At 33.1% G+C, this 27,855-nt stretch overlaps 1 protein-coding gene across 7 annotated transcripts in view; it reads left to right on the top strand.

The window, feature by feature from the left end:
* The window catches only part of LOC147068517 (uncharacterized), a 256,808-nt gene that overhangs the window by 192,084 nt on the left and 36,869 nt on the right, over positions 1 to 27,855 (top strand). For all 7 annotated transcript variants that reach the window (XM_085953356.1, XM_085953360.1, XM_085953362.1 and 4 more), the window contains exon 4: positions 6,984 to 7,365. In XM_085953356.1, the coding sequence (XP_085809482.1) occupies positions 6,984 to 7,365 (382 nt within the window). The remainder of the gene's footprint in view (positions 1 to 6,983; positions 7,366 to 27,855) is intronic.

The following is a 27,855-nucleotide window of genomic DNA, read 5'->3' as shown; positions in this document are numbered from 1 at the left end:
AGTGCAATTTTATTATTTGGCGCAATGTTGCAGCTAAAAATTAGAAAATTTAACACAGTTTCATTGCAGCGTTAAATTGCATTGCAGCGTTTCGAATTTCACGGATTAATTCTTTATTACACCACAAGTATGGGGTTAATGATAATTACCGAGAACTTAAAAATTAACTACTTTTAGATTTCTCTCTAAAATTTTAATTAGATATTTGCAATGGCACAACATTAACTGATTTAAAATAAATTTGGTATGAGAATTTATTTTGGTTAATAAAATTATTTAAAACTTTAATTGCAATAATTAAGTATCTCAAAAATCTCAAACCACTATTTTCTTTATTATTTATGTTGGGGTGGAGGATGTAGATATTGCATCAAAAATTCTTCATTCAATTTTTAATCAAGAAGATTTGTGCTATGCAATAGAAATTATATTTTGACCACGAAGAATTTATACTTTAGTGTGTTATATGATTATATTGATAATATTATGTTATTGACCACTCACCTCTTGCCAAGCGTTATCTACTATTTAAATTATAACTATTTAGAACATGGGTGGCCAATCTTTTCAGCAGCTGGGCCGGATTCTAAAAATGAGATTTCCTACCGGGCCGCACAACCGATTTTTTTTATTATATAAAACAAAAAAGAAATATATATTATATTAAGGGGGATCACATATGCCAACAGAGAACCTAGCGGAAAAATACAAACCTTGCAATTTGAGAATTATTTTTGATAATTTACAATTTCATCTGTATTAATTAATAATGTATCTGAAAACAGTAAAAAGATTTTTTTTTAAGTCAAAGATAAACTTACAATTATTGTTAAAAAGAATGTGAATTTGTCACAATATTAAATTTTAGTGAGAAGTTTGATTTTGTGTGGCAGAACTAAGTGCATCAATATCGATATCGAGTGAGGTTGTTCCTACACGCAAAAAGTTTTCCAAATGCACATCAGTGATTCGTGTTCTCACTCGCGATTTGATATGCTTCATCTGACTAAAAAGCTGTTCACACGTGTAAGTGTTTCCAAATAGCGAAGACATCATTAGAGCATGTTTGTAAAATGCAGGATATTTCTCCTTGTCCAAATATGTTTTGTAAAACTCTTCCAAACCAACCTGATGGAATGTTCATCGCAACATATTTCACAATGTTCCATTTGTAAATTTCCCGGTAATAAATTCACGTCTACGGAGAATGGCGTTGCAAATGCAGCAAAAAGCACACGGTGCTTTTTAAAATCTTGAGCCAATATCGAATCTCAATTTGCGAAATTAGCACATCTAGCGGCAGCATTTGATATTATTTTTATTTTCTCATTGCTCCACGGGCCACAAGTTGACACCCAGTGGGCCGCGGATTGGCCACCCATGATTAAATTTAGAATATTCATACAGCCACCGTAGTGCCTTGTATAAATCTGATCGCGTTCAATTTATTAAATTTTTTGCCATACATATTCAAACTTTTTTTTATTTTTTATTTGCATTTTGAAAATCTGTGACATCATGCCGACTGCAAAAACCGTTTGGCTTCGTGGAATGGTTTAAACTTTTAATGATCTTGTTTGCATAGAAGAGTGTGCTAGTATGCAGCATATTATAATTTTAAAGCCAAGCCGCTAAATAAACTGAACAATCGAATGCCATATTTTCAACTATCAATAATGATTTTTTCACATAAATAACTCAAATTATGACATATTTAAGCATGATTTATTTTTTTGGGCTCTTTTAATTCGTTTGCTCATTATTTTGATGAACAAATTTTTACATAAATAATATCAGGATGTAAAAGCAAAAAAGTTTTACATTAAAATGCCTACATAGCTACCAAAGACTGAAGTTGACGTCATTATGAATTGGACTGTTACGAAAATATCAATTATGTAAGCATAGATTAACGGTTGCCTCAGAATCGGGGAAGGCCTCTACATAGGTATTCCGCGGAGATAACCTACTTATATCTACATTTTATCACTTCATCCTTTCACTTCAATTTTTTAATTCTGGTTGTTTTGAGCATCCTTTAGGACGGTGGAAATTGTGTTACGATGTATGGACGTCAAATAAATTTCAATTTTTCACAAGAGGTGGTGTTATCATATTTTAATGCAGATAGGTATAATTATATATACCGATAATACCGATATATACCGACTTTATTAAATTATAGTAGATATATATTTTGAAAAAAAAACTATAAGTAGGTAGGTACCTATTTACTTACTTCAAAATGATAGTATTTTTGGTTTATTTGGGGTAAAATTATAGTAAGTACAATAAACTATTATGGATTTTTCGCGGAATTATTTGGTTCGCAACGCTGACTACTACCGGTGATGGAGCTGCGTGTGCTGGCACTTTCATCACGAAAAACGATTTGAAACCGCTTTGAGGCAGGCAATGCGCAGGCTACGCATGCACTGCGATGCGTTCATATTTATATTATGTGACCATGTCCGATCCTAATAAAATCATATGGGCCTTCACAGAGTGGAGGTTTTGTATTAACAGATTTTGTTTTTACGAGAATTGGATGTTGGCCACTTGCTCAACCTTTTAGGTCCATACTCTGACTCATACACAAATTGAAAAACAATATGTTACTTGCCAGACCCAGGATTTGAACCTTGGATCCACAACGTTATAGGCCGATGCTTACGCCGCTCGGCCATCGTGGGCGTCAGGTTAGGTTAGGTTCATGTAGCGAACGAAAAATGCCCAAATGTAGACATAGCATGATGGTGAGCGACATGGGGAATTCTTGGAAGTACGACATGGTGGCGATGTCGAAGAAGAAATGTATGACTGTTCTGCTGGTGGACTTTGAAATATCTACGACGATTTTTTGACAGTCTTGTTAATTGTTTCAGTGTAGTTTTCGAAATGACGCATTTCTTATTGATCGTTTTCTCTGGTAAATGTTTCCGTTCATTCAGCAAAACGTATTCAACGTGCCTACCATTAATTCCTAGGTACTTGTTTTTAGCCATCTTTTTTCTATGCGAAGGTCTGTAATTAAACATTACGTATTCACATAGGTATGGCATTGGTGTCTAAAACGCGTTTAAACAATAGATATGTAGCTACTACTAGGCTAGAAATGATACATTATGTTCTGGTCAAAGACGTTCTCATTTATTCAAGGTCCTAGTAGTAAAATTATCATACGTAATATTATTTATTCATACAACCACAAATAATATTAAATCAATTCTTCCAACATCAATGAAAGTTTTTCCATTCCGAAATATTTTGTCGCGTAGCTTTTCTCTTGTAAGTAATACTTTCTTATAATGCCAATTGATATTTCTGCCATAGTTTCCACCATGAAGTCATCTATGATAATAATATTCCCTTTTGTGGGTTCATTATTTTCAATTTTATGATTGAAACAATCCAGATTATTATGAGAATTTCACACTTAATTGTTTCCAATCCAAAGCCATTGGGAGAGTAGTTAGTTAGTGCGTTATGGTTGGTACCTACATATTGAAAATTTTCGCGGTATTGACTAGGCCAGTGTTTCCTAACTTTTCTACACCTGCGGAGAAATAATTCGCCGACCGCTAACGCTAGGGATATCAATAACGAATGAAAATATTAATACCGGTATTTCGGTATTTTCTATTGAACACCGGTTTTAATACCGTTCTCTCTTAAATCTATTCAAAATATTATTATTTTATAGCATGTTTCATTTCTCGTCACCAAGGTCGATGAATGGCCACGGAAGTAAACCAGACGTTGCGTAATCCGATAAAAAATCACAGTCCTGTTGAACTTTTTATGTTGATTAATACATTTTGTTTCCACTGTCAATAATCGAATAAGTATATCGGTGTTGTCTGATTTTTAAAACCGGTATTTCGGTATCGAAAAATACTGGGATACTGGGTTTGAAATACTGGCATTGCATTCCCTAGCTAATGCTCAATAAAACCTATTATTTGGTTCTGCGAGCAACTCGTCATAAATTAAATACCTATAAGTATATTATTATGTATTAGGTACCTAGGTATGTAAGTTTCATTGGAAAAAAATGTGGTTCCGATGAAAATGCGATTGGGAACCCCCGGTCTACACTTTAGCTTGGTGCGCGGCGCCTTTACGATATACAAGCGTCAGATCGTAATTTAAAAAAAACTTATGGTGTTTTCACTCGTTTTCTACTTGGACACTTCCGAGAGAACATTTACTTTCGATATCGAACAACGCTAGTTTTAACGCCATAAACCAAATGCGAATACGTCATGTTTAAATGTTAGACCTGGCAAGAAAACCGCTACGTTGGCAACGCTGGTGGGTACTCTGTTCGTTGTAAGTAAGTACCTATATTAATTATTGTTGTATACAAAATTGGCATTTGGGCCAAAATGAAACTTGATTCAACGTTTTTTTTATAGGGAATCTGCAGAAGGCTGTATCTGGTAAACAATTCAACATCTTTATTTGAAGCACATTAATCTTCCATCTTCTTGACATCCACGGAGGCCGCGAGGCTTAAGCGTTGGGCTATCACGCTGTGGGTCCCAGGTTCGAATCCTGGGTCTGGCAAGTACACATATTGTTTTTCAATTTGTGTGCGAGTCAGGTTATGGACCTAATATGTTGAGCAAGTGGCTGACATCCATTTCTCGTAAAAAACAAAATCTGTTAATAAAAACCTCTACTATGTGGAGGCCCATATGATCCTATTAGGATCGGACATGGTCGGAAAAAAAAATCTTGAAAATTTGTAATGAACGTGTGCTAGCATTTAACTATGTTTATATGAAAGCATAGCCTAGATAGGTATGTTACGATTTTTTTCTTGTTTATGACATTTATTCGTAGGCCACAATAACTCGTATAACGCGATGTGTGTGTTGTGTGTTACATAAAATAATACTTATATCGGCCAGAATATCACCGATTGAATATAATATAAGGCAATATAACATAAATTTCGTATAAACATTCCCAGTAGATTTCAATAATATATCACTGAAAATACAATATATCTACAAAAGGTAGGTAAAATAGGTCGATTCCACCCATTAAAACGTTATCCTTGCACATTTTTTGATTTATTTGTTATGTTGTTGGTATAACTGCGCGTAAATTTAAATATCGGCTAAATAATCTGTTCCAATGGCCGGTGGATAATATAATATTATAGCCCGGCTTGTTTATGCAAATCGCCTATCGCAGGCTATCTATAGTCCAGACGCCAAATAATAATGGAATTGAAACGGAAAGATAAAAAAGGGAACAGAAAAATAGAATTGACAGTGACCGGCACACCCGTCTTTAAACGGGCGAATTTAGACAGGCCATTTTTATCTAAGAATACGAATGCATCCGCCGTATTCAACGGCAAAGGGTTTTTTATATTTTGATTGACAGCGCTGTCAGTGTTTTAGATCAAATGGAAAATTGTCTATGGTTTGAATATAGCTATGTTTCCTTCGATAATATTGTGTCTATAAGTAATATTGATGGATAGGATAGCGTTTGATTACGATTAAATTGATGTAGGTAATTTCAATTCATACCCCACCATATTGGCGTTAGAAAGGTAAAAGGAGTTAACCCTCACTTTTATCAAAATAAATTTTGTATTGGATAATAACGTTGTATCCAAAGGATGTTGGCTGCAAATGTCGAATTATTATTTTGTATTTAGCTTATATTTTTTTTTGTAAAAAGACGGAAGTGAAGTGGGTAAAAAGACGTAACCATAATTTATATTGGTTTTTCTTTAAATACCCCAATAATTAATATCAGACCGGGAAAATAAAACACCAAATTAATTATCATCATGCACTTGAGGTTCATGTCTATTGTATATTTTGACTTTGACCGAAAACCACAATAAAAACGTTTTTATGCCTTTTAATTTGTGTGAAGGTTTGACGTATTATTAATACCGTTGCCTTTGGTTCCAATATAAGGATTCTAAAAAACTGACAACCGTTAAACATCGGCTTATCTGACAATGCTTTCATAGCTTGCTATTATAATAGCCTAATAGAGCAATACCAGTGCATAGACGATGTGTCTCGCGAAAAATTGTTTTGCCAAATGGTTTTCTACGAATCTCATAAACTGTAAAATACGTGTAAAATATAACATTCTTTATGCTTACGATTGTAATAAATTTGATGGCGGTTTTGCATTTTCCTGGAAGGCTTCACCTGCGTTTTTCAAATTATAGGTACTACCTACCTGCATAATATATTTCGTCATATAGACAGTTTTAATAAATATTTTTTTATGTGTTTACAATGGATTTAATTAATAAGAATTTACCAGAGCTGTTAATCTCCATTTTTTCAAGGTTCTAAAATTGCAGGGGGTTCGATCTACTTACCAAACTATCTAGTTATAGATAGGTATACCTATTATGGATTAATGTTTTGTTTCAAATTAAAAACTAAAAATAGGTTTAATGTTACTAGGTGGAGCATATGGACACCACAATTTGAACACATTAAGCTCCACAGAGTGGAGGATTGTATTAACAGATTTTGTTTTTTACGAGAAATGGATGTCAGCCACTTGCTCAACCTATAGGTCCATACTCTGACTCATACACAAATTAAAAAATAATATGTGTACTTGCCAGACCCAGGATTCGAAACTGGGACCCACGACGCTTAAGCCGCGCGGCCATCGTGGTTTTGTAATATATAAGTAATATATATTATTTTCTTTTCGAAAATTGGCTCGATGACCGCGGAAAAATTGGAACCTTAACATTTTAAGAGGTTCAAGTTCAGGATTTTCAAGATTTGGAATTTCGGTTTCGTTTCAAAAATAATTACTTATTGGGTTCTCAAAGTTCTATGGTATGGTTCCATTTCCATTCTTCATATTTATTTTGTTTATATGCACCAATTATTTTGCCCGAATTCAGTAAATCCCCGTTTCTCTTATTAACTAGGTATTTCATAAATTTTATAAGGTTGTATTTTCTTTGTTTTCAGATACACTTCACCTACAATTATATCGAGACCACAAAGACCGTCAGAAGAACGCCCAAACAAAGGCATCTCTCTCTCTGAAACACTTCCTGGGCTTCGAATCAGGCTTCACCCTCGATAAGGAGTCAAACACCCTGGCAGTTTTATGCCAGGACCTGACAGCAGTCCTTGCCTTCCACGCGCGGGAAGTCCTTATTCAATGGCGGGTGAAAGTGGTGAAGAACTTGGGCGAAGGGAGGCACTTCCCTGCCCTGCTCAGCCAGACGCCGCCCAAGTGCAAAGTCCCCTGCGGTCCTGTGAGGGTGCACGTACATGCTGGTCGTCTCTGTGTAACTTCTGGAGTACCGCCCAAGATTATGGCGCTATGGGAGATCGCCGATTTAAGGTTTGTCTAATACTTTCTATACCTTTTATCGAAAATCTTTTTTTTAGCGTTGTTGCGTTTTCAATTATTTAACTTCTTGGTTGGAATATACTAGGTATCGAATACGCGGGAGTGATTAAGAAACTAGAGATTATTAACTAGAGTTTTTAAGAAATCTCGTTTCTCGAGAATATTTTTTTGAAATTTCGAGATTTTTGTATTTCTTACATCGAGAATTCGTGATTATTTTATAACAATTATATATGTACTTATTGAATACACTAAGTGGAGTATAATTGTTACTGACTAGTAAGTGACAACTTGCCGTCAGCACCCAATTGAGTCCCGTTTAATTGAGGCTTTCCAGCGATTAGGAATACAGAAATTATATAATTTGGGTTTTTTACGGCGTTGTGAAAATCTGTGCTATTAAAAACCTATCAACATAATAGAGATACGATAATTTCAATATAAAACGTTATATTTTTCTTGAAAGGTCATTGGTAGTTATATTTATCACTGTTCTGTTTTGTCACCTTTCTGTTTCGTCATATTGTTCTGTTTTGTCATGTTCTGTTTTATCATGTTCTGTTTTGTCCGGTTACCGTTACCCCATGGCGCAGCTGTATGCAATGTTACATACAAGATATAAAAATTTTCCCTGGATAAAAAAAATATATAAGTACAATATATGAATTTATGGAAAATGACTGACGACTATTTGTAGTCAGAGGAGAATTTAATATGTTTATCTTTGAAGACCGTAATAAATTATTCTCAAGGATTCTCGAGAATTTCGAAAATCCAGAAAACTAATTTCAAATTGTCAAGAATCAAATTATTCCCTATTCTCGAATTTCTAGATTCGAAAAAGTCATCATAACCTCAAAAATGATCTAACTTATCAAGGCTGTTATTTAAACAAATGAATTAAATAAGTTACTTAAAATCATGTTTATGGTAGGCATAAAAAATACGAAACTATAATAAGACTTTGAATGTTTTCATAAAAAGAATTGAATTATTATTTATTTCGTTGTTTGCCATGTTATATTATCGAATTGGAAAATACTTCCAATCGTTGTGAGAGGAAGCATACTAGAAGTAAAAAAGAGTTATTTTTTGGTAAAAAGAAAAACGTTCGTGGCGTATTTATCACGTACTTACACAGTTGTACGTTTTTTGCCGTTCGCCTCGTTTAATCTTGACCAACTCTCTGACAATAAAATTGGCGTTTTTGGCCAGCGTTGGTGTTGCTGGTGTCACTAAACTTAGTCCATTTGATGCAGCCTGCATGCAGCACGTACATAACAGATTGCACTTTTTATCACTTCGGTACAAAAACTTAATAGCTGTTCAGGGTTAACGGTGATTTGATTGGAATACAAAAATATATTGTGCATGTTGGAAACGTATTTGAGAAACTTTGGTTCCAAAATTCAGGGCGGATAGCAACCTTCTCAAGTAACAGATTAAAAGCTCGATGGTCAAAGCCTTTCCTGGATAGCGATGACACCTAGCATGGCAGTCCGTTGAAGCTTTAACTCCTCATTGTCCTGAAGGCTTTTCCCGAAAACACCCGCATGTATATAGCTCGCCGTCTTCCATGTGCTGCATTTTCTTAGATACCGACGTCAATTCATATAGTCAGTCATCAGTACATATAGTGAAATTGTAAAAAAATGATATTATTACAATTGATATCGAATTGTTTTACGTAGACAAACTAATCAATTTCATTATCATATTATTATTTTTATTGCAATCGGTTTGTAATATATTTATTTTATTAATTCAATGCTTAGGGCCCTTTTAATTATTTTTGTAATTAACGTGTCATTTGCATTTGAAAATCAATTAGTAAAACCACAATTTTGTGCAAATTTTGTAAACATTTATTTAATACAACGTAAACTAATCAATCGGCTAAATTAATTGAAATTATAATTTTTAAATATTATTTTTTAGTCAGTGTTATAGATACCAGTAGCGAAGGGTGGAGGTAGGCTGTTAAGATCCGTCATAATTAGTGAATATTAAACTTTGTTACATCCATTAGTCATTCGTTTTTTTTGGTTTATTTATTTTTTAACTAAGACTACAATTTAACGATGATTTGGTATTTTTTTTTTAATTCAATTAAACCATGCCTCAACCAACCCATAATAGTTTTGGTATACCTACTTTGGGCGATACGACAAAATTGTGCACACTTTTTCATTCATACTTATTTGTTTTCGTTGGACTAAAAATACATATTATTGCACATATTGTTGCTTCATTTTCATTCATTAAGCCCTGCCTAACCAAACTATAATACATACGAAATAATATGCTATCTTTAAAATGTCCAAAGTTATGTATGGCTTAATTTCATAATTTTAGATACATATTTTTTGATAGACAAGCATTTTTGACTTGGTTTCGCAGGGTTATTTGAATTTTAAAAACTTACCAACACCGCCTGTAAATTGTAGTCTTATTTCAACGAAAACGAATACGTATGACCAATGACATTAATATATGGACGAAGCATCTGGAAAAAAAATGACACTCACTTTTTTTGTCGGGTCTGCCGAATGGCATAATCTGCTCTAACACCATTACAATAAAGGTGATATTGCTATAAATTCCCGATGCTTTTTGTCGGGTCTGCCGAATGGTTCGGTTCGAACGGGTTCGTTCAAATGAACATTGACACTAGAAACACTATTCTAACGCCATTACAATAAAGGTCATATTGCTATAAATTCCCGATGCGTGATATCGCATAATGGAAATTGCGTGACGTCTATCGCTATGCGCGAATTTACTTCTAGCCACTGTATTGAGTGCGTTGTCCATTAAAAATGTCATTGCGTATGACTGAGAATGTTTAGTATGCACTATTTATGGCTGATCTTAACAGCCTGCCTTCACCCTTCGCTACTGATAATTAGTAAATATTGTCGACTACAACTTCATTTTATTTCTTTGAGTTAATGACAGTGGATTAAGTAAGATTTTTTAGGTGTCTGTTCCACAAAAGTTCCATCGACGTATTCAAATCGAAAATCTCGATCTCGATCGATAATGTATTAATAAAAACTCCGTAAACCGGCATCGTCTAATGTTGCAAACAATCTGAACATATTTGAAAGACAGTTGCAGTCTTGTGTACCTACGTATAATCTTAAATATGTACGCCGTGTACCATACTCTATTATTTTTTATTTCCTTCTATGAACAATCCACCCATAGGTCGTTTAACGCGCCTTTATGTGGTTCAACGATGTTAAAACGCCCTTACGCCCCACAGATTCCGGATTCGTCCCTCGCGGGGGCGTTCGCGCGTCCGTTTAGAACCGCTGATATGGGGAATCATAAAAATGCTGCCCGAGTCGAAATCGTTTCTCGGAATTCGATTTCCTATTAAACAACCGTTTAGGCATGGCTTGTGTTGAGCTGTGAGTAGTTTTTGATGTTGATTTATTTGCTTTTATTGGGTTAACGCACATGTAACCTGTTTTCGTTACATCGTTTGTTATGGCTGGTATCACTACTTACCTCTGTTTATAATCCTAATAGTGATTAAATAAATAGGCATTGTTGTAGGTATATCGGAAACGTGATTCGAACACTCAACACAATGGCTTCGTCCAGTGCTCGAAATGGAAAAATTCACGAACAGGAACGCTGTATAATTTTCCGAAACTAAGTACTTATGCTAATCCTTTCTTTACGTACGTACGTACTTTTGATATAAAAATGCAACAATAAACTTTAAACTTCTTATGTAGATCTATATTGGGCAGGTTGGTAAGGATTGTCAGCGCCGCAGGCGAAATAATCTTGTTTTAACAAAGTATACCGTCAAAAATTGTATTATTCTTTATTCTTACTTTATCTACCACTATAACCAGTGCATGACACCTTTACCACCACTCGTCACTGATTATAACTTAATATTACTGTCTCATTTGGGATAGATAAGTTTGTAATTAATTAGTCATAACAAACAACATATCCACATAAGTACCTTATAGATTCAAATTAAAAATTTATTTACGTACTTATAGAAAATTTTACAAATTTCATTTAAATACGAGCACAGAATATCAAACATCAAGAAATAGTATTTAGTGTTTAAAAAATAAAGAAATAGTATTAGAAAAAACAGTAAGTGCCTACCTATACCAAGAATTTATAAAACAACGTTCACATAAACTCGTTCTCACGCAGGTGGAATATACGATTATCCGAAGCGATTTGGTTGAACATGGTTATTTCCTGCCCAATTATCATTAGCAATTATTGCACCTTGACAGAACAAACAACTTAGATTATCAAGAAAGTTATAAAATAATATATAATAAAATCAATACTAAGTACCAATAATGGCAGAGTTCTCATTTGTACTGGGTAGATATAAGTTGGAAAAAGTACGTAGCCTAAATACCTAGTTCTCTTTTAACTTTCAGAATACAGTATGTAAGCATACGTCTTGAGAAATCAATCGGATAAAACCATGGATAGTATCCACTATCAAATCTAAGAGAACAAATTGTTGTTAAAAAATATGTTCAACACAAAGTTAAAATTAAAACACAAAACTTACCAGAAGCAACAAAAAAGTATACTCATCATGACCTATGGCAAATAAATGAATTAATGTAGTAGTTATATCACAAGATTTATTGTACTATAGTCGCAATTCAACAATAATGTAAATTACAAAACAAATGTTTTAAAGATCGTAAAAATAGGGGTTTACGACACGTCATAAACTTTTTTTAACACAAGTCAATTGTTGAGATGAATACCATTTGCCACGTCAATGGTTATTGGAGTGAATTCCTAATGTAATGTGGTTTTAGCAGATTTACACGAATTACCTACTACTTTATTATACCTTCATTATTTTTATAAATAACCACTCAATATCATTTTTTAAATGATCAAATTGTGCAGGTATGTGGCCAGCGTTACGTTACCTGCGACAAAATATTTTTCAATAGTTTCGGTTAACACGTTTCGCCTGATGACATTTTGACCAACTTTTAGAACATTTTTTTATTAAAAAATCAAGTTAAACACACAGTTAAAATTAAAACACAAAACTTACTAGAATGCAGCAAAAAAAACACAAAACTAATAACAATTTTGTTTAGAAACGTATTTATATCTTAAATAATACAAAATATTTTAAAAGGCAACTAATAGGAATATTATAGCGTAATTGCACGAGTCAAATTATCAAACTTTTTTGTATTAATTTATCCACCGAAAACACAATTCATTCACCCGAAAATAAATGGCGAAGTAATATTTTTTGTCACTCCGAATAAAATAATATAATAAATTAGTAGGCAAGTAAATTAACAATGCGTAATAGTCAAAGGCAAGATTGTATTGAGACTTGAAATGTTTCATCCTTTAGAAATTATTAAACAATGTATACTTTATTTTTTAAGAGTTTTCAAATAGTGTCAGCAAGGCACATTTTTTTGGGTAATAAAGTAATTTACGCTTGCAGCTGGTTGTTTCTTGTTATTTAGACAATGCATTTAGGCATGGACATATCGACACAAAATAAGAAGGTTGAAAGAAATTTAGGGATGTCATTATTTTTATTTTTAACCCTTGCACGCCCGGCATAACATAACTTCGTTAATTTTTAATTTTGAGAAAAACTTTAAAAGATACATTCATATATAATTATCTCAATCTAACGAACCGCAACGCAATTTTAAATGAATCCACGAGCCGGAACGGTATATTTTGGAATTCCACGAACCACAACGGCGCTCCGGTGCGTTCCTGTCCATTCCGAGCGCTGGCTTCGTCATAATTCATGAACCATAACATAACTATAGATAATTATCGTAAAATTTAACGAGGTTGTCGCGCGACATGTTGCCAGTGTGGACCCGGCATAAGGCTATTCCTCAGTTGAGGCACGGTCTAAAAAGATCGTGGCTAGGCGATGCGCGGATTGCGGGTCATGGGTGCAAATGACGCATGCCGAACGATATATAATTTTTTATATAAATCCAACATGCGCCCATTTAATGTTCTGTTTATTCTTCTATTAGTAACAATAATAATATATTCATTGACATGTTTTCTTTTTCAAGTAAATGGGTAACGTTTTTAGTCATCTTTACATGATATGATTTAAGAATTAATGCCCCCGTCGCCATCACGAAACAAATTGACGTGTACCCAGCTCGACGTTCTCTCTCCGAATGCCAGCGAGTCCAAAATTTCGTCGCGCCTATAGTTGAAAATCACTTGCCGTTTCACTGATGTATCGTCTTAATATCTATGGAATATATTATTGAATAATGTTACAAAAATATATAATTAATTTTCAATGTGTGCCACCATATAAATTCTGATAAAGTAAATAATTAGATATATTGTTTATATACAGAAATGCTACGAATAATTAATTGTTGATAGTATAATATTGGCTATTCAATTTTAGCTAATCCGAGTGCCCATATTCACGTTCAACAGAGTTGGCGACACTTTTTACGTACGCGTGCCAAAATTTCCCAAATTTAATATTGTATTTGACTGCCGATCAGTTTTTCATAGGGAAAAAAAATACAAAATAATAGTTAAGTATTAGAATATTAAAATTAAAAAAGCTCAAAACATATAATTGAATTTTTGAGTGTTAATGTATTACAGTTTGGTTCTTTACGCACAAATTGACGTGAATTGTTTCGATCAGATGAGGCATTCTCTCGCTACAGTGGTCTCAAGTAGGGATTCCAATCCCGGGATCCCGAGCTATTTTCGATACCTATGAATCCCGGGATTGATAAACATAATCCCGGGATTTCGGGATTGATTTTTTTATCAATTTTTATGGAAAATAAAATAAAAGCGAAAGTAAAACAGAAAAAATAATTTTAATAAAAAATAACTACATTAGAAATAAACTGAGTTTGAATGAAGTTTGATTTATACCCATGTGTAGGTTGCGAATTCATTTTATTTTTTCACATGAATTATTAAAAATGAGAAAGATTGGAAAAAAACAATGCTTCGCACTTTTAACAAAGTAATTCTACCATGATAATATCATACATTTTACGGCAGTTTCATATTTGGCTGACTAATTATTAGATTTATGAAGCGGAAAGGCCATAAGTACGCCATGATTATTTGCTTTACTATTTTAAATCTCGCTAATCCATCCATTATGTCTTTACTATCAGAAACAGCAATCTCATATTAAATTCACATTATTATTTATATTAAAATATTATTTACTCCATTAAACTTGTGTATTTCCAAGATTGAACGTATACAACACTAACAATTAATAATTAACTTAAATAGTATAAATTATACTAGATTTATTTATGACCGATTTTATAAATGTTATTTGTAAATATAAAAAAATTATATTAACAATGGACAAAAAATGCCAATCCCGGGATCCCAGGATTGTCAAATTGTAATCCCGAAATCCCAGGATCAGAATTTTGGCTCGGGATTGGATTCCCTAGTCTCGAGCATTGTAAATCGATTAAAATCAAAGGTTCGCGGCGCGGTTTCCCCCGCCGCCAGTTGAGGTCAGTGCGACAATATTGTGGGTGACGCATAAAAGCTTAGGACCGACCTATGCAAAAAATAATATAAACGTAATAAATAAATTTAAATTGCGTATTCTTGAAGAATATCTGCCTGCTATTTTTATACAATGTGATCTGCCATTGATTTATGCTTGAATTTCGTCGTCTCCGTTTGCGCATCAGGTGAATATTATTGGTAAAAATATTATTAAAAACCGAAGAAAATACGCATGGTTATATCGTCGTTATTTTTTAATATTATATAAGTGGGTAAGTACTTACATATTAATATATATTTATTTGTAAGTACTTGTCACTTTTTTGTAAAAAAAATATTTTTTAAATTATTATAAGTAGGTATTTATTTTTTTCTTTTCGACATAAAACATTCGCGTGCCAAAGGTTCGTCGTCACTGGCATAGAATATCGGAAGACGACACATCTCTATTTTTTCATGATGTTAATTTCGTTACACTAGGAGTTAGGACCACTATTATAAGTAGGTATTTATTTTTTTCTTTTCGACATAAAACATTCGCGTGCCAAAGGTTCGTCGTCACTGGCATAGAATATCGGAAGACGACACATCTCTATTTTTTCATGATGTTAATTTCGTTACACTAGGAGTTAGGACCACTAGGTACTACGTAATATTATACTACCAGTTAATGCAATCGGCACATTAATAAAACTTTCCTCATTTTCAATCGATCTATATTTTTCCTGATTTTATACATAAAATGTAATATTATTATTTATTGATTGATTAAATACGGTTTCATTCGCCTGGATGCACATTGTCAACTGATACTACATTACATGTACATATACAAACAGTTAAATGATATCAAGTACTTACTAATAAAAACACTATTTCAAGAATATTCTCTGTTCAAACTTTTCTCACATAAATACATTAAGAAGATGCAGATACTCAGGATAAATTTAATGTAAAATAATTAATTCATTAAGGGCGGACATGCTCAGCGTAGGTCTCAAAATGGAGCTTTTATTGCATTTTCAAAGCATGATTCTGGAAATTCCTTAAACGTTAAAAAAACGGCTAGGCACATGTTCAAACACGCGCGTTAACATCATTTTACTTCCTACTTCAATTATAGTTTGTCAATTTATGGCTACAGCCGTATGTTGTAGCTTAACCACTGGGGAATGCCAAAAGAAATGGCGAAAAAACACGCCAACACACGCCAAAACACACAAAAAAACACTACCTTATTCTTAGGTCAATAATTATAAAGCAATCATTATTCGTAGGATGTATATCACACTTGAATGGTCAAAGACATAGCTTATAATTAGTATCTTTAGAATTATCTTCAAATGTGTTAATCTTGCCCATTTTTTGAATAATAAAATGCCTAATTCTTGTCAAATTTGGGATCTAAGAGATTATCAATATAATTTTTTATCGTAAATATTTCACTATAATAATGTCGACATAAATTATAATAATGGTTTTATAAATGCGTTTAAAAATTAATAAATGTAAAAAATCTTAACACCACTGCACAATTATGTACCGAAATATGACTATATTCTAAAACATTAGAGCGAGAGGTTTAAAAGAATACTATTTTATGAAACAAAAATACTTTATGCAGTCATCAAATGTTTAAAATAACTATAAAGGATAATAAGGCTTCAAAATTATATAAATAGATTATCTACAACGTTTAAGGAGTGTCCAGGATCATGGTTTGAAAATACAATAAAAACTCAATTTTGACCTTCGACGAGCATGTCCCCCCTTAATAAAAAACAAATCAACCTTTATGGTGCCATCAATTAAGCTAATTGCACGATACACAGCATCATGAAACATAACATCTGTCCTGCGATGAGGTATCTTGAAGACCGTGGAGCTACGAGTGATATTGGTGGGAACATGAAAATTAATATTTGCCATCTATTATCTAACACAGATAGATTGTAGATACATAACAGTAGCGAAGGGTGGAGGAAGGTTGTTAAGATCCGCCATAAATAGTGCACATTACACTTTGTTAGTCATAACGTTTTTCTTTTTATTGAACTAATTATACAATCTGCAGTTGATGCTGGTTAGTTTTTAACGTTAAATTTAACCCTGCCTAAATCAAACTATAATACTTTGATATTTATTATTATTCTATCAATAAAATATGTTAAATTATGTATGATTGATTTAATTGCATAATTTTAGATACTTTATAGATATACGAGTATTTTTTGACTATTATCTATTATGGCTTAGTTTTCGCAGGGTTTAATTGAATTTTAAAAAACTAACCAACACCATCTGTAAATTGTAGTCTTATTTCAATGAAAACAAATACGTATAACTGACAAAGTTTAGTGTGCACTATTTATGACGGATCTTAGCAGCCTGCCTCCACCCTTCGCCACTGATACAATATAATGTATGTAGTATAATGAATAAACTATTAAAGATACTATGAATCTATAAAAATATCGTACAAAACAGTAAAAAAATCTCTCACAGATTTTCCTCTTATTTCTCATACAGTTGGCAATTTACGTTTATAATAGACAATAATAATAATTGTAAGATTGTGTGTAACTTGTGAGTCTTGTTGTGACTGACGTAATAACACTAACGTAGTAATCTAAATTAATTTAACATTGTAATGTACGTCACGCAATAATTTAGTTGGCAATAATTGTAGCATGTCGTAATATTGGCCTAGACATAGACAATATTATATGGTTTAGCTGTTATCACATAACTCCATGAACACGTAACCTTTATTCTATTTTTGAAATTTCACTTTGTTAGGAAACTAAGTGGATGTGTATTCTGTAACTTTTTTCTAAGTAGATATCTCCTACCTTCGTCGGATTTTCTTTTTCGACTTGAATGATTCCGTAAAATAGACAGTACCTTTTCGTGTCCCGTAGGTATTGAAGGAAAGGGCTAAGTATAAATTCACTACTCTTTAACGTAATTACGCCGTGGACCGAAAATACTAAAAATACCTCCTCCGACTAAGTTGTTATTTATAAAAGGACACGTAAATCATTAACGGTGCCCATTATTTGCAAAGGAGCATGTCTATCAGGTAGATAAGTATGTAGGTATTATCTTTATTGCCTCGGAAATGTGAATTTTACGGTAACATCTTCCTTCCGTTTCCCGCTGTGTTATGAAAAATTACTTTTACTCTCCGCTATAAAGCAGGTAACTAAACATCCCTTTATATTCAAGTCGTCAAAAGTTATCACTTATTATTAACCAATGACTTTTCAGAGATTTGTCAAATGATAATTAAGATTATAATAAATGGTTAATATCATTTTTTCCAACCATGTCCGATCCTTATAAGATCATAATATGGGCCTCCATACAGTGGAGGTTTGTATTAACAGATTTTGTTTTTACGAGAAATGGATGTTAGCCACGTGCTCAACCTATTGGGTCCATATTCTGACTCATACGTCGTGGGTGTATTTTCATCGTGGGTAATTTCATTTTACAATACGTCGTTATATTAGATTCCTATTATTTATTTAAGTTTCGTACTTTTCCATTTGCAAACCAGGTTATACCTTTCGGCATATTTAGGCACTATACACACCAGTAGCGATGGGTGGAGGTAGGCTGTGTAGATTCGACATAAACAGTGCACATTAAACTTTGTCAGTCATACTTATTTGTTTTCGTTGGGCTTATAATTTTCGTTCTGATCCCAAGATTAGGTCTTTAGTTAAAAAAATACATTATAATAATACGCACCTTCGATGGTGTAGTGACAACTGTCAACTTTCGACAAATTCGTCAACTGTCAACTAATGTCAACTTCCAATTCCGTGGGTAGCGCGTTTGAATCCAGCTGTCTATGAATATAGGTGCTGAATCCAGGTCATGGATACAATAAATTGAGGGAATGGTTAGCAGCCATTTCTTGCAACAACAAAATATGTTAGTAACCTTCACAACAAACTGACGGTTAACATTCCTGCTGGATTGTTGAGCGAAAGGGATTCACATATTATAATAATGAACAATAATTTTGATTTGCTGATATCGTAAATCATATAGTTTAAGGTTTACACTATTGGGTAGTACTATTATAGTAATGTTTCGGGTTGACACCCACGATGGCCGAGCGGCTTAACCATCGGCCTATAACGACGTGGGTCCCAGGTTCGAATCATGGGTCTGGCAAATACACATATTGATTTTCAATTTCTGTTTGAGTCAGAGTATGGACCTATGTTGGGCAAGTGGCTAACATTCATTTCTCGTAAAAACAAATCTGTGAATATAAACCTTCACTCTGTGGAGGGAGGCCCACAATATGATCTTATTAGATCGGACATGGTCAAAAAAAATGTTTCGGAATTTATTTTTCTAGTATAATTTTGGAAGTACATAATAGTATAATAGTATCTACATATTCTACATTGATCATACCATAAATTGTTTCTTAGTAGAAAGCTGATTTTGTGTTGGTTTATGATATTAGTACCTAATTCATAATATTAGACTATGCTGTCTTCGAATTGATATTACTTAATTTAAATCATATGCACTAGTAGCAATATAATTGTTTATTAATATCCTTTAAAAATACACAAATTCAATAATTTCATTGGTGTACAATGGAAAAAAATATAGTCTATGGAGGCCATGTTGTACCTTTAGTCTGTGATACCTTCATAGACACATAAATAACCCGCAATACGGCGAAAAGTCAACAACCTTCAATTAATCTAATCATTTTTTCACCATGTTTGCTTTGTTTACCGCGAGACTGGATGCGCGTGCCCGCATACAGATTGACGTCAGGATAAAATAATAAACCGTAGGTATTTATTTATTTTCCACAGGTGGTAATCATCGGCTATGGGTGGCAACATTGGATTAACCAATTCCGTTGTTAGTTTCCTAACAGTAATTTAATTTCATCAATAGGTATTTAATCGTAAATAAGGAATTATTTTATTCAAATATGGAACAGTTTCTATGCTTACGTAGGCAAATAGATTATTTAAGTTATACTTCTTTTGGCGCGTTTGGGAAATCAGATCAGAATATATTTTTGGCGTGTGATAATGTAACACATAATTTATTTTTTCACACGAAAAAAAACGCACTCGATTGGATTCGAACCACCGATTGTTTGGTTATCAGCTGAACGCACTACCTTTACGCCACAGTATGATACTGCAATCGTGACGATTATACAGTATAATATTATAGTTTAGAATTATTCCGTTGCCTAGGCAGCGAATTTATTATTTTTATTTAAAGCAGACCCTACAGTCCAGGGTCGGCGGCACCATGTCCAACTATTGGGTTTCTAAAGTATAGAAGAGAGTATTTTTAACGCTCCGTCTTCAAATAGAACAATCTACACAGGAAATAATAGTCACTCTGATGACCATACGAAATTAAACAATATGACAATAATATCTTACATAATTTGCGATCCCGATTTTTCGAACAATCTAACAAGAGTCTAACCTACACAGTCAATATTACTGACAGTAATACTGCAACAATAATAGTGATTTCAATTTCAATTTATTTTTAACATATTGTGGACATTACAAATTATAAGTTTAAGACGTTCACAACATGACATATAGAAACAAAGAAGTATATTTAAAACAGTAAGTGTTACATAAAAAAGAGATACATAGTATGTTATTAAACAGTAGAAATATGTACATGCAAAAATATTAATTAGATAGGTACAAGGAAGTACACCGGATGAGTTAAGCAGACCCTATTTTAAGAATTTATAAAACAACGTCCACCTATAAATACTCATCTCACGTAGGTGGAATATATCAACACCCGAAGCAATTTCGTTGAACATAGTTATCGCCCTCCCAATTGGCATTACCAGGTTACATAGGTATATTATGACAGTTATTAATACTGATATTAAGTGTACGTCCTGAGTGGCAGCGTTCGGCGCAGCGTTGAGCGTTTGGCGCAACTCAAACGTATAACCGTGTGTGAAAATGTTCGTAGACAATGTCTTTTTTTGGTTAAGTATACATTTATACGGTTATACGTTTGAGTTGCGCAAAACGCTCAACGCTGCGCCGAACGCTGGCACTGAGGCCTCACACTAATATTTAAAAAAATACCACTTTTAACGTTAATTTACTAATTATGTAAAATAAATTGTAGGATTATAACGATATACATACCTAAATGTTTTAAAGGCTACTCATTTATTTTTCATTTAGTTTTTTCAACTTTACTGATATTTTGCATTAAGTAATAATTAATGTCATCCAGCAGCACTGTCAAAATATGAAATGAATATTTTTTCAAAATCATTTTGACAGTAATTTTACCATGATCAATTTAAAGTAGACTAGTTAATAGTAAAAAGTGGATGAAAAATCTGATTATAAATGAGAAAATTTATATTATCTATATGTCGCATATTATCTATGGTAGGTACTGCCAATATGCAATTAATTACTGATGGTCAAATAAAATATTCGAATGTTCGGTAGTAGTTCATGTACGGGTAGCTTAGGGTTCACGAAATTGGTGTACAATCTAAAAAGGTATGTATGTTTAGTACCTACCTACATTGACTAGGTATTTATCTATTTTTAAACTTGTTTTTGTTCTGGCTAATGACGTTTGGTTCTACATGCCGACCAACCTAATAATTTTGATAAGGTTCTTAATTTACATCACAATTAATTTTAAAATAGATTGTTTTCAACGACAGTATGAATTTATAGTGCAACGTGTGCAGAGAAAAATGGCGGTTTCTTTGGCCAAAATGGGTTATTGATGGTGTTGGATTATTTATAAGAATGTCATCAAAAAGTACGTTAGCCAGAGTTATTCCGTTAGGTGATGTTGACATTTTAGTGTGTGCCTATTCATCAGTAGTAATATCGTAGTATCGTCTTATTTCCCGTGAGTATACGTGACAAGTGTGCTTTTTTTCTTTGATCTCCACAGCGTACCTCTTTCCAAAAGTCACCCTTCGCCACTGCTAGTTAGTAAGAAAATATATTAAGATGAAATCAAATTGCTCTCGTGTAAAATTGCCAATGCTATTTAGGCTAGTTGATATTTTTTGTCAAAATCATTGCGATATGGATTTGTGTGTAGGTACCTACCTGTACTTGAGAAAAATTATCTCATATTCTCCTATTTATACGTAAAACAAACATTACTATAATATTGATTCAACGATAAGATAAGTACGTATCTACATCCAATGAAAATAGCTCTAGTGATATAAATATAATGGTACCCAAGTATTGTAATATTTTATATGATTGTTTTTTTCGACTTATATTATTATTTAATTTGTTAGATTTTTTAAACTTGATAAAATATTGATTATAATAATATAAATCAAGTAAGGAGTTTGAAACGGTGCAATGAAATAATAAATTTTCGTTAATGGTGGATTGAAATTCTAATGAGTATTTAATTAAAGTTTTGTTGTATTGCGAATCGTTGTCAACGATCCCATTTTTATTAAACCGTAGGTGTATATAAAAAAAAACAAGAATAAATTAGGGACATGGATTGCTTACTTACTACCTTCTGGGTATGGCTGTAAGGAGATACAAATTATTGGGTGTGGAGAAACATGGGATACACTTAAACACGTGTTAAAAGAATGTATTATTTTCGATAGTTACAGTACTTATTAAAGTTAGCCATATAAACGAAACGCGTGTTCAATATCTGAACATTATATTATATTATATTATATTATGTCATAGCCTTTTTATGGTTTCTGTTTGATCTGCTCTGTGTTTTCTTTCTATAAACTAAGTTAGTTCAAAAATATTACTTAATTGTTAAACTTACTAATTTGAAGGGTACACTGGTAAAACAAGAAATGTTACACAAAATTGAAAAATATGGTAACATTTACATTTGTATTTTATCTAAATGAATGAAAAAGTACAAACAAAATATCGTCACTGTTCTGGCAGAAAACACTAATTAGAAAAAATGACATATTGAGTTAGTACCAAAATCTTCCTTATTTCAAACTTTACCGTCTGGAAACCTTCTTAATAAATAAACAGTCTTTATTTTAAAGTCATCCTTTTTACGATTATTCAATAAACTCAAATGAAAGACCATTATTTCAAACATTTTAACAACTTTATAGTCAAATTACTCAAAACTAGTATTCTCCAGTTAGTGTGTTCTGCCAGAACAGAGACGATATCATAGTCCTCCGAAAATAACGATTTGACAATACTTGTACAGGCATAAAAATGGGAAGGTCCCATGCCGTGTAATGAAAATATGTAACAAGGAATGTCAAACATCAACTTTTATGTTATATTTTTACCGGTTGGCAGTTGGTATTTTGTACATTTGTGTATTTTCGAAGTGAGTCGAGGTTTTAATTTTTGTCTATTAAAATGTTCCATACATATGAAAACTGCAATACAAGTATTGTGAAAGATATAAAAAAAGTTCTTTTTCCACAAAGACAAAAACTAGGAATAGTGTGTTCAAAATTTAAATTGTTAATTACAGACCTACAAACTTACATGAAGAATGGATGGTGGAGCCACTGTCGAAAACTACCCAATCAAGACTGGACAAAATCTGACATTTTCAAAATGGCGTCCTATGGTATTTGTAGTTCTATTTTTGGCCATTCCACAAATAAGTTTGTAGGGCTGTACTTACGACAACTTTTGGTTTTTTGACATTTCTTGTTTTATCCGTGTACCTTTCATTTTATATTGAGCTATTGTTTGTAAGTATATTGTACAAAATTAATATACATAATTCGATATTTAAATTATTATATTATTATATTATTATGATTATAATTCCTTGCAAATGTTTTTTTTCTGCACAATTAATGCATTAAGTTTCACTAGCAATGGTTTACATATATATATAATCTGTAAAAATTGATCCATGAAACACCCACTAATAATTAGGTAATTGAATACAAACTCATAAAAAGAGCGGCAAACATGATACCCGAATGGACACATCATGCATGTCAGTTTCACGGAAAAACCGGCGGCCTTTGTGGTTCGTCGCTTTTATGCATTCTGCGATATATTTGTGATCTCACTTTTCCATAAAGAACGGCGAATTTCGTGGAAGACATATTACTATTATTATTGTGTGTATACAATTCTCATTAAAACTTCTGGAAATGCTATCATTCAAGCAAACATTATAATAACATGAAAGACTAACTCTATTCTATTATTTGGTTACATTGCGTGAGTTTGGTTTAGTCGAGTCTATTCACTATTGTGCGCTGAATAGTCGAGCAGTGTCTAGTAATTTCTCCGAACCGATTTATATGATTCGTCCCAATTGTGTGCGAAATTATATTATTATGTATTTCGTGGGTATACGTTACAATAAAAAAAATACGTTCTATATTCTGAAACGACAGGGAATTTTCAAAATGACAATTTTATAAAGGTTTTAAATTATCCAATTATTAAAAAATGTATGTACGTTTGGATGGTTCACAATAATTATGGATCAAGTCTATCAAAATGAATCCTGAGATATTTGGACCTAAAGTTAAAACTCCTTTTGTAAAATTCAGGAATGTTTTCACTGTGTATACTTACCATATTTTGATTGCACATGGATCAATTAAAATAAATAGTCGAAACATAAAGTATATTCAGGCTTTATTAATATTAGCAAATACCTCTTTATACTGCTGAAGGAACTGTCAAAATGGACATGATTTACATTCATTTTGATGTCTTATCGATTCTAGTATTGCTATTTATACGGAAAATTGTAGAGCTACAATTGTGATATTAACACACAATATAGAAATCTGTTTTATCTAGCCACTGAAACAAAAAAAATCTAATTTTATGAAAATTAGACTTGATTAATAATTATTGTGAACCACTTAATTATTACTTACTGAAATTTGTATATTATGATAGTGTTTTCAAACGTTTTCATCTCGCGTTGCCCTTCGAGTTTACCGATTTTTTCATGGTGACCTCAAAATATTAACAAATTATTACTAATGGGATGGGTGAGTTCGCTCTTTTCCACGTAGTTTCTCGAGTCTTAAAAACAAACTAGACACAGCCACAAACATGGGAAAATACATAATTTATATTCATCGCTCAATTGTATATCGTCAGTGAGCTATTGACATTTCATCGATTTAGTGTGATGTTGACATTAGTGTGCACCCTTTATCAGTAGTAATATCGTATTATCGTCTTATTTTCCGTATGTATACCTGACAAGTGTGCTCTTTTTCTATGATCTCCACAGCCTACCTCTTTCCAAAAGTCACCCTTCGCCACTGAGCCACACACACACACACACACACACACACACACGCACGCACGCACGCACACATGCACAGCCAGCTGTTGGGCTTTTCGTACCATCGGACTTGGTTGCCAGAAAGGCCAACATTGTAGCTTAAAAAATGCGTAGTCTTATTGCGGGCGTGAAGATCTCCTTCACATAGTTTAGTATGTCAGTACTATTTTAGCTTTGATTTTTGTATTATATGTTAATTAATTGGTATCATGAAATGAGGAGAACAAATTTTGTTTTTCTCCTCTCCAATGGGGCACTTTTATTAAATTAAGTCTCTGTAAACTCAGCGACCTCAGTCTTGGGTATCTGCTCCTGAGTCATTCGCAGGCGTAAACAATTGCTGAAGCTTCGCATCAAACGTAGGGACTCGTGATATGCTCGATTAAGACCGAATGTGGTGCGGGGCGGATTGGTTTGGACGGAACTAAATATTAGGTAGTCCATTCACCCTCATTTAAACTTTAAATAATGTTTTGAGATTAGTTCCGACTTCCTTGTCGAACCAAGAAGACGCGATCTTCACAAAGTACTTATCTTATAAATTCTACTGTGTCAATAAATCAGTTCACCAAAACAGTGTTCATCCCAAAACAACCCCCTACCAAAATATTCCACCCCTCTCCTTCGATTTCTCCCCTGCTTCTCTCGATTCCAACCCGTATTCGTCCGGAACCAAAGGGCGGTTTGTCAAGCCACTTACCCAACAGTATTTCCTTATGCTAAACACACCGCAGGCACATAAATTGGCCACTCAATGGAATCTACTTTAAAAATTGTTTTATTCGTATTCCTTCCTTTCTCGTCATTGCAACTACGTTAATTTATCTTAGATCTTGAATCCAGTGACAGATTTTATATAATTAACGCAAATGACGCAATGAAATAAGATTTTAAAGGGGGCCTCCAACAAGGAGTAAATTATTAATGTATGTATACTTACGCAAATATTAATGTTTATTATATATATTATTATATATATATATATTATTTCAATAAAAAAGGCGACGCTTGCTGCAGTCTGCTTTATCAATGGAAGTATATAATATAATATTATACTTACATTAAAGATTTTGATTAAAGCTTGTACATTGTTGTTGCTTATACAAAAAAAAACCGTTTGAACGAATGTATTTATTTAGGGAAAATTAAAATTTGTTTGTTCGTTTTTTATCGCTCAAAATCAGCCATTGCGTGGGGCTCCTACGGCACTAAATGTGCCATTGCTTGAATCCATGTATTAATCACGGTAAAAATACCTACCCATACTAAATTGTATTCATGTAAATTCAATTTTGATATTTCACTGGTTATATCTATCTTATACCCCTTCATTGTGTTTAATTTTGAAGTGGATCATTACAGCAACACAAATAGATACAAACAAACGTCTGAGCCTTTTAACCAAAGCATAATATTATGGATTTCGCATTTATATAACAGCGGGTCTATTCTATACACAAACACTATTGACCGCTAAATTGATTGAAGTGATACTATTTATTAGATATCATTATGTATTGAGGTCATAGCCCCCACATCCTGAAGCGGGCCCTCAGGCTAGGATATTTGACGGCCCCCTACCTATCGCTAAAGATAAAGGCAGTGTAACGCTCTACAGTATCGTTTTCCAAATGGTGTACGCGGTTAAATTAATGTGTATATTTAGTGTTTTTTGTCTATTTAAATTCATCTATTTGAATTATGGAGTTGTCGAGTATCGATACACAATTAAAAATTGTATCGTACAACCACATAATTTTAAATAATAATAATATCGAAGATAAATAGCGTCGCAGGCGACTTTTTCTTACTGTTCGAGAGAATTTGTGATGTGTGTTTAAATCACTTATCTGGTCGACTCGCCATGCCGGGTCCTTCCTGAGCCCGGGCCCCCAGGCTAGAGCCCTGTCAGCCCCCCTTTGTGGGGGCCATGATTGAGGTATTATAATATTTTTTTACAATAAGTTAGCCGTCTCTAAACAGTTAAAACTGTCTATCTCGCTCTAAATTTTATGACAGCCAAATGCTGTTAAAATATAGCACTTATTGCAACAATTATTACAACCAACTTATTGTAATTGTTACAATAAGTGCTAATACTTGGATACAAACCTACCCTAGTTAGCCGTTATAGCGGCCGAAAGCAGCCTTGTGTATAGAATAGACCCGCTGAAGTAGAAAGAGATTTTTTCAAATTTTTTCAAATTTTATGAATTAGATACATATTTTCGAAGATTTTCTTGGCTATCTTCGTAATTGACTCTATGTCCAATGACAATGCTCAATGTTTCAACGCCAACCATTGAGAGAAAACGACACCAAAAGAAGATCATAATGTGGAATATTTTCCTGATATTATGAGGTTTGTTAATTGTCTCACAAAATATAACAATAACACCTTTAATTGGTCTGTGTTATTTGGCGGTAAACAAACACTTGGTCACCTGTTGTTACAGGTATCAAAAGATGTTGACTAAACCGAAGAGTAAACATTGGGGAAATTTTTTCTCGCGACAGACAGACAGTGCCGAAAACAAACAACGGTCACATCAAATAGAACCAAAACGGTTTTTAGCCTTTAAAGTATTTGTACTACATTACAAGATTGGGCATTCTTTC

This window comes from Rhyacophila brunnea, unplaced genomic scaffold (genome assembly GCF_057557595.1).
Source record: "Rhyacophila brunnea isolate RB1 unplaced genomic scaffold, BYU_Rbru_1.0 scaffold_3, whole genome shotgun sequence".
Classification (NCBI taxonomy): Eukaryota; Metazoa; Arthropoda; class Insecta; order Trichoptera; family Rhyacophilidae; genus Rhyacophila; species Rhyacophila brunnea.
Note: the sequence above shows the minus strand (reverse complement) of the source record. Positions and strands in the feature narration are given on the sequence as shown.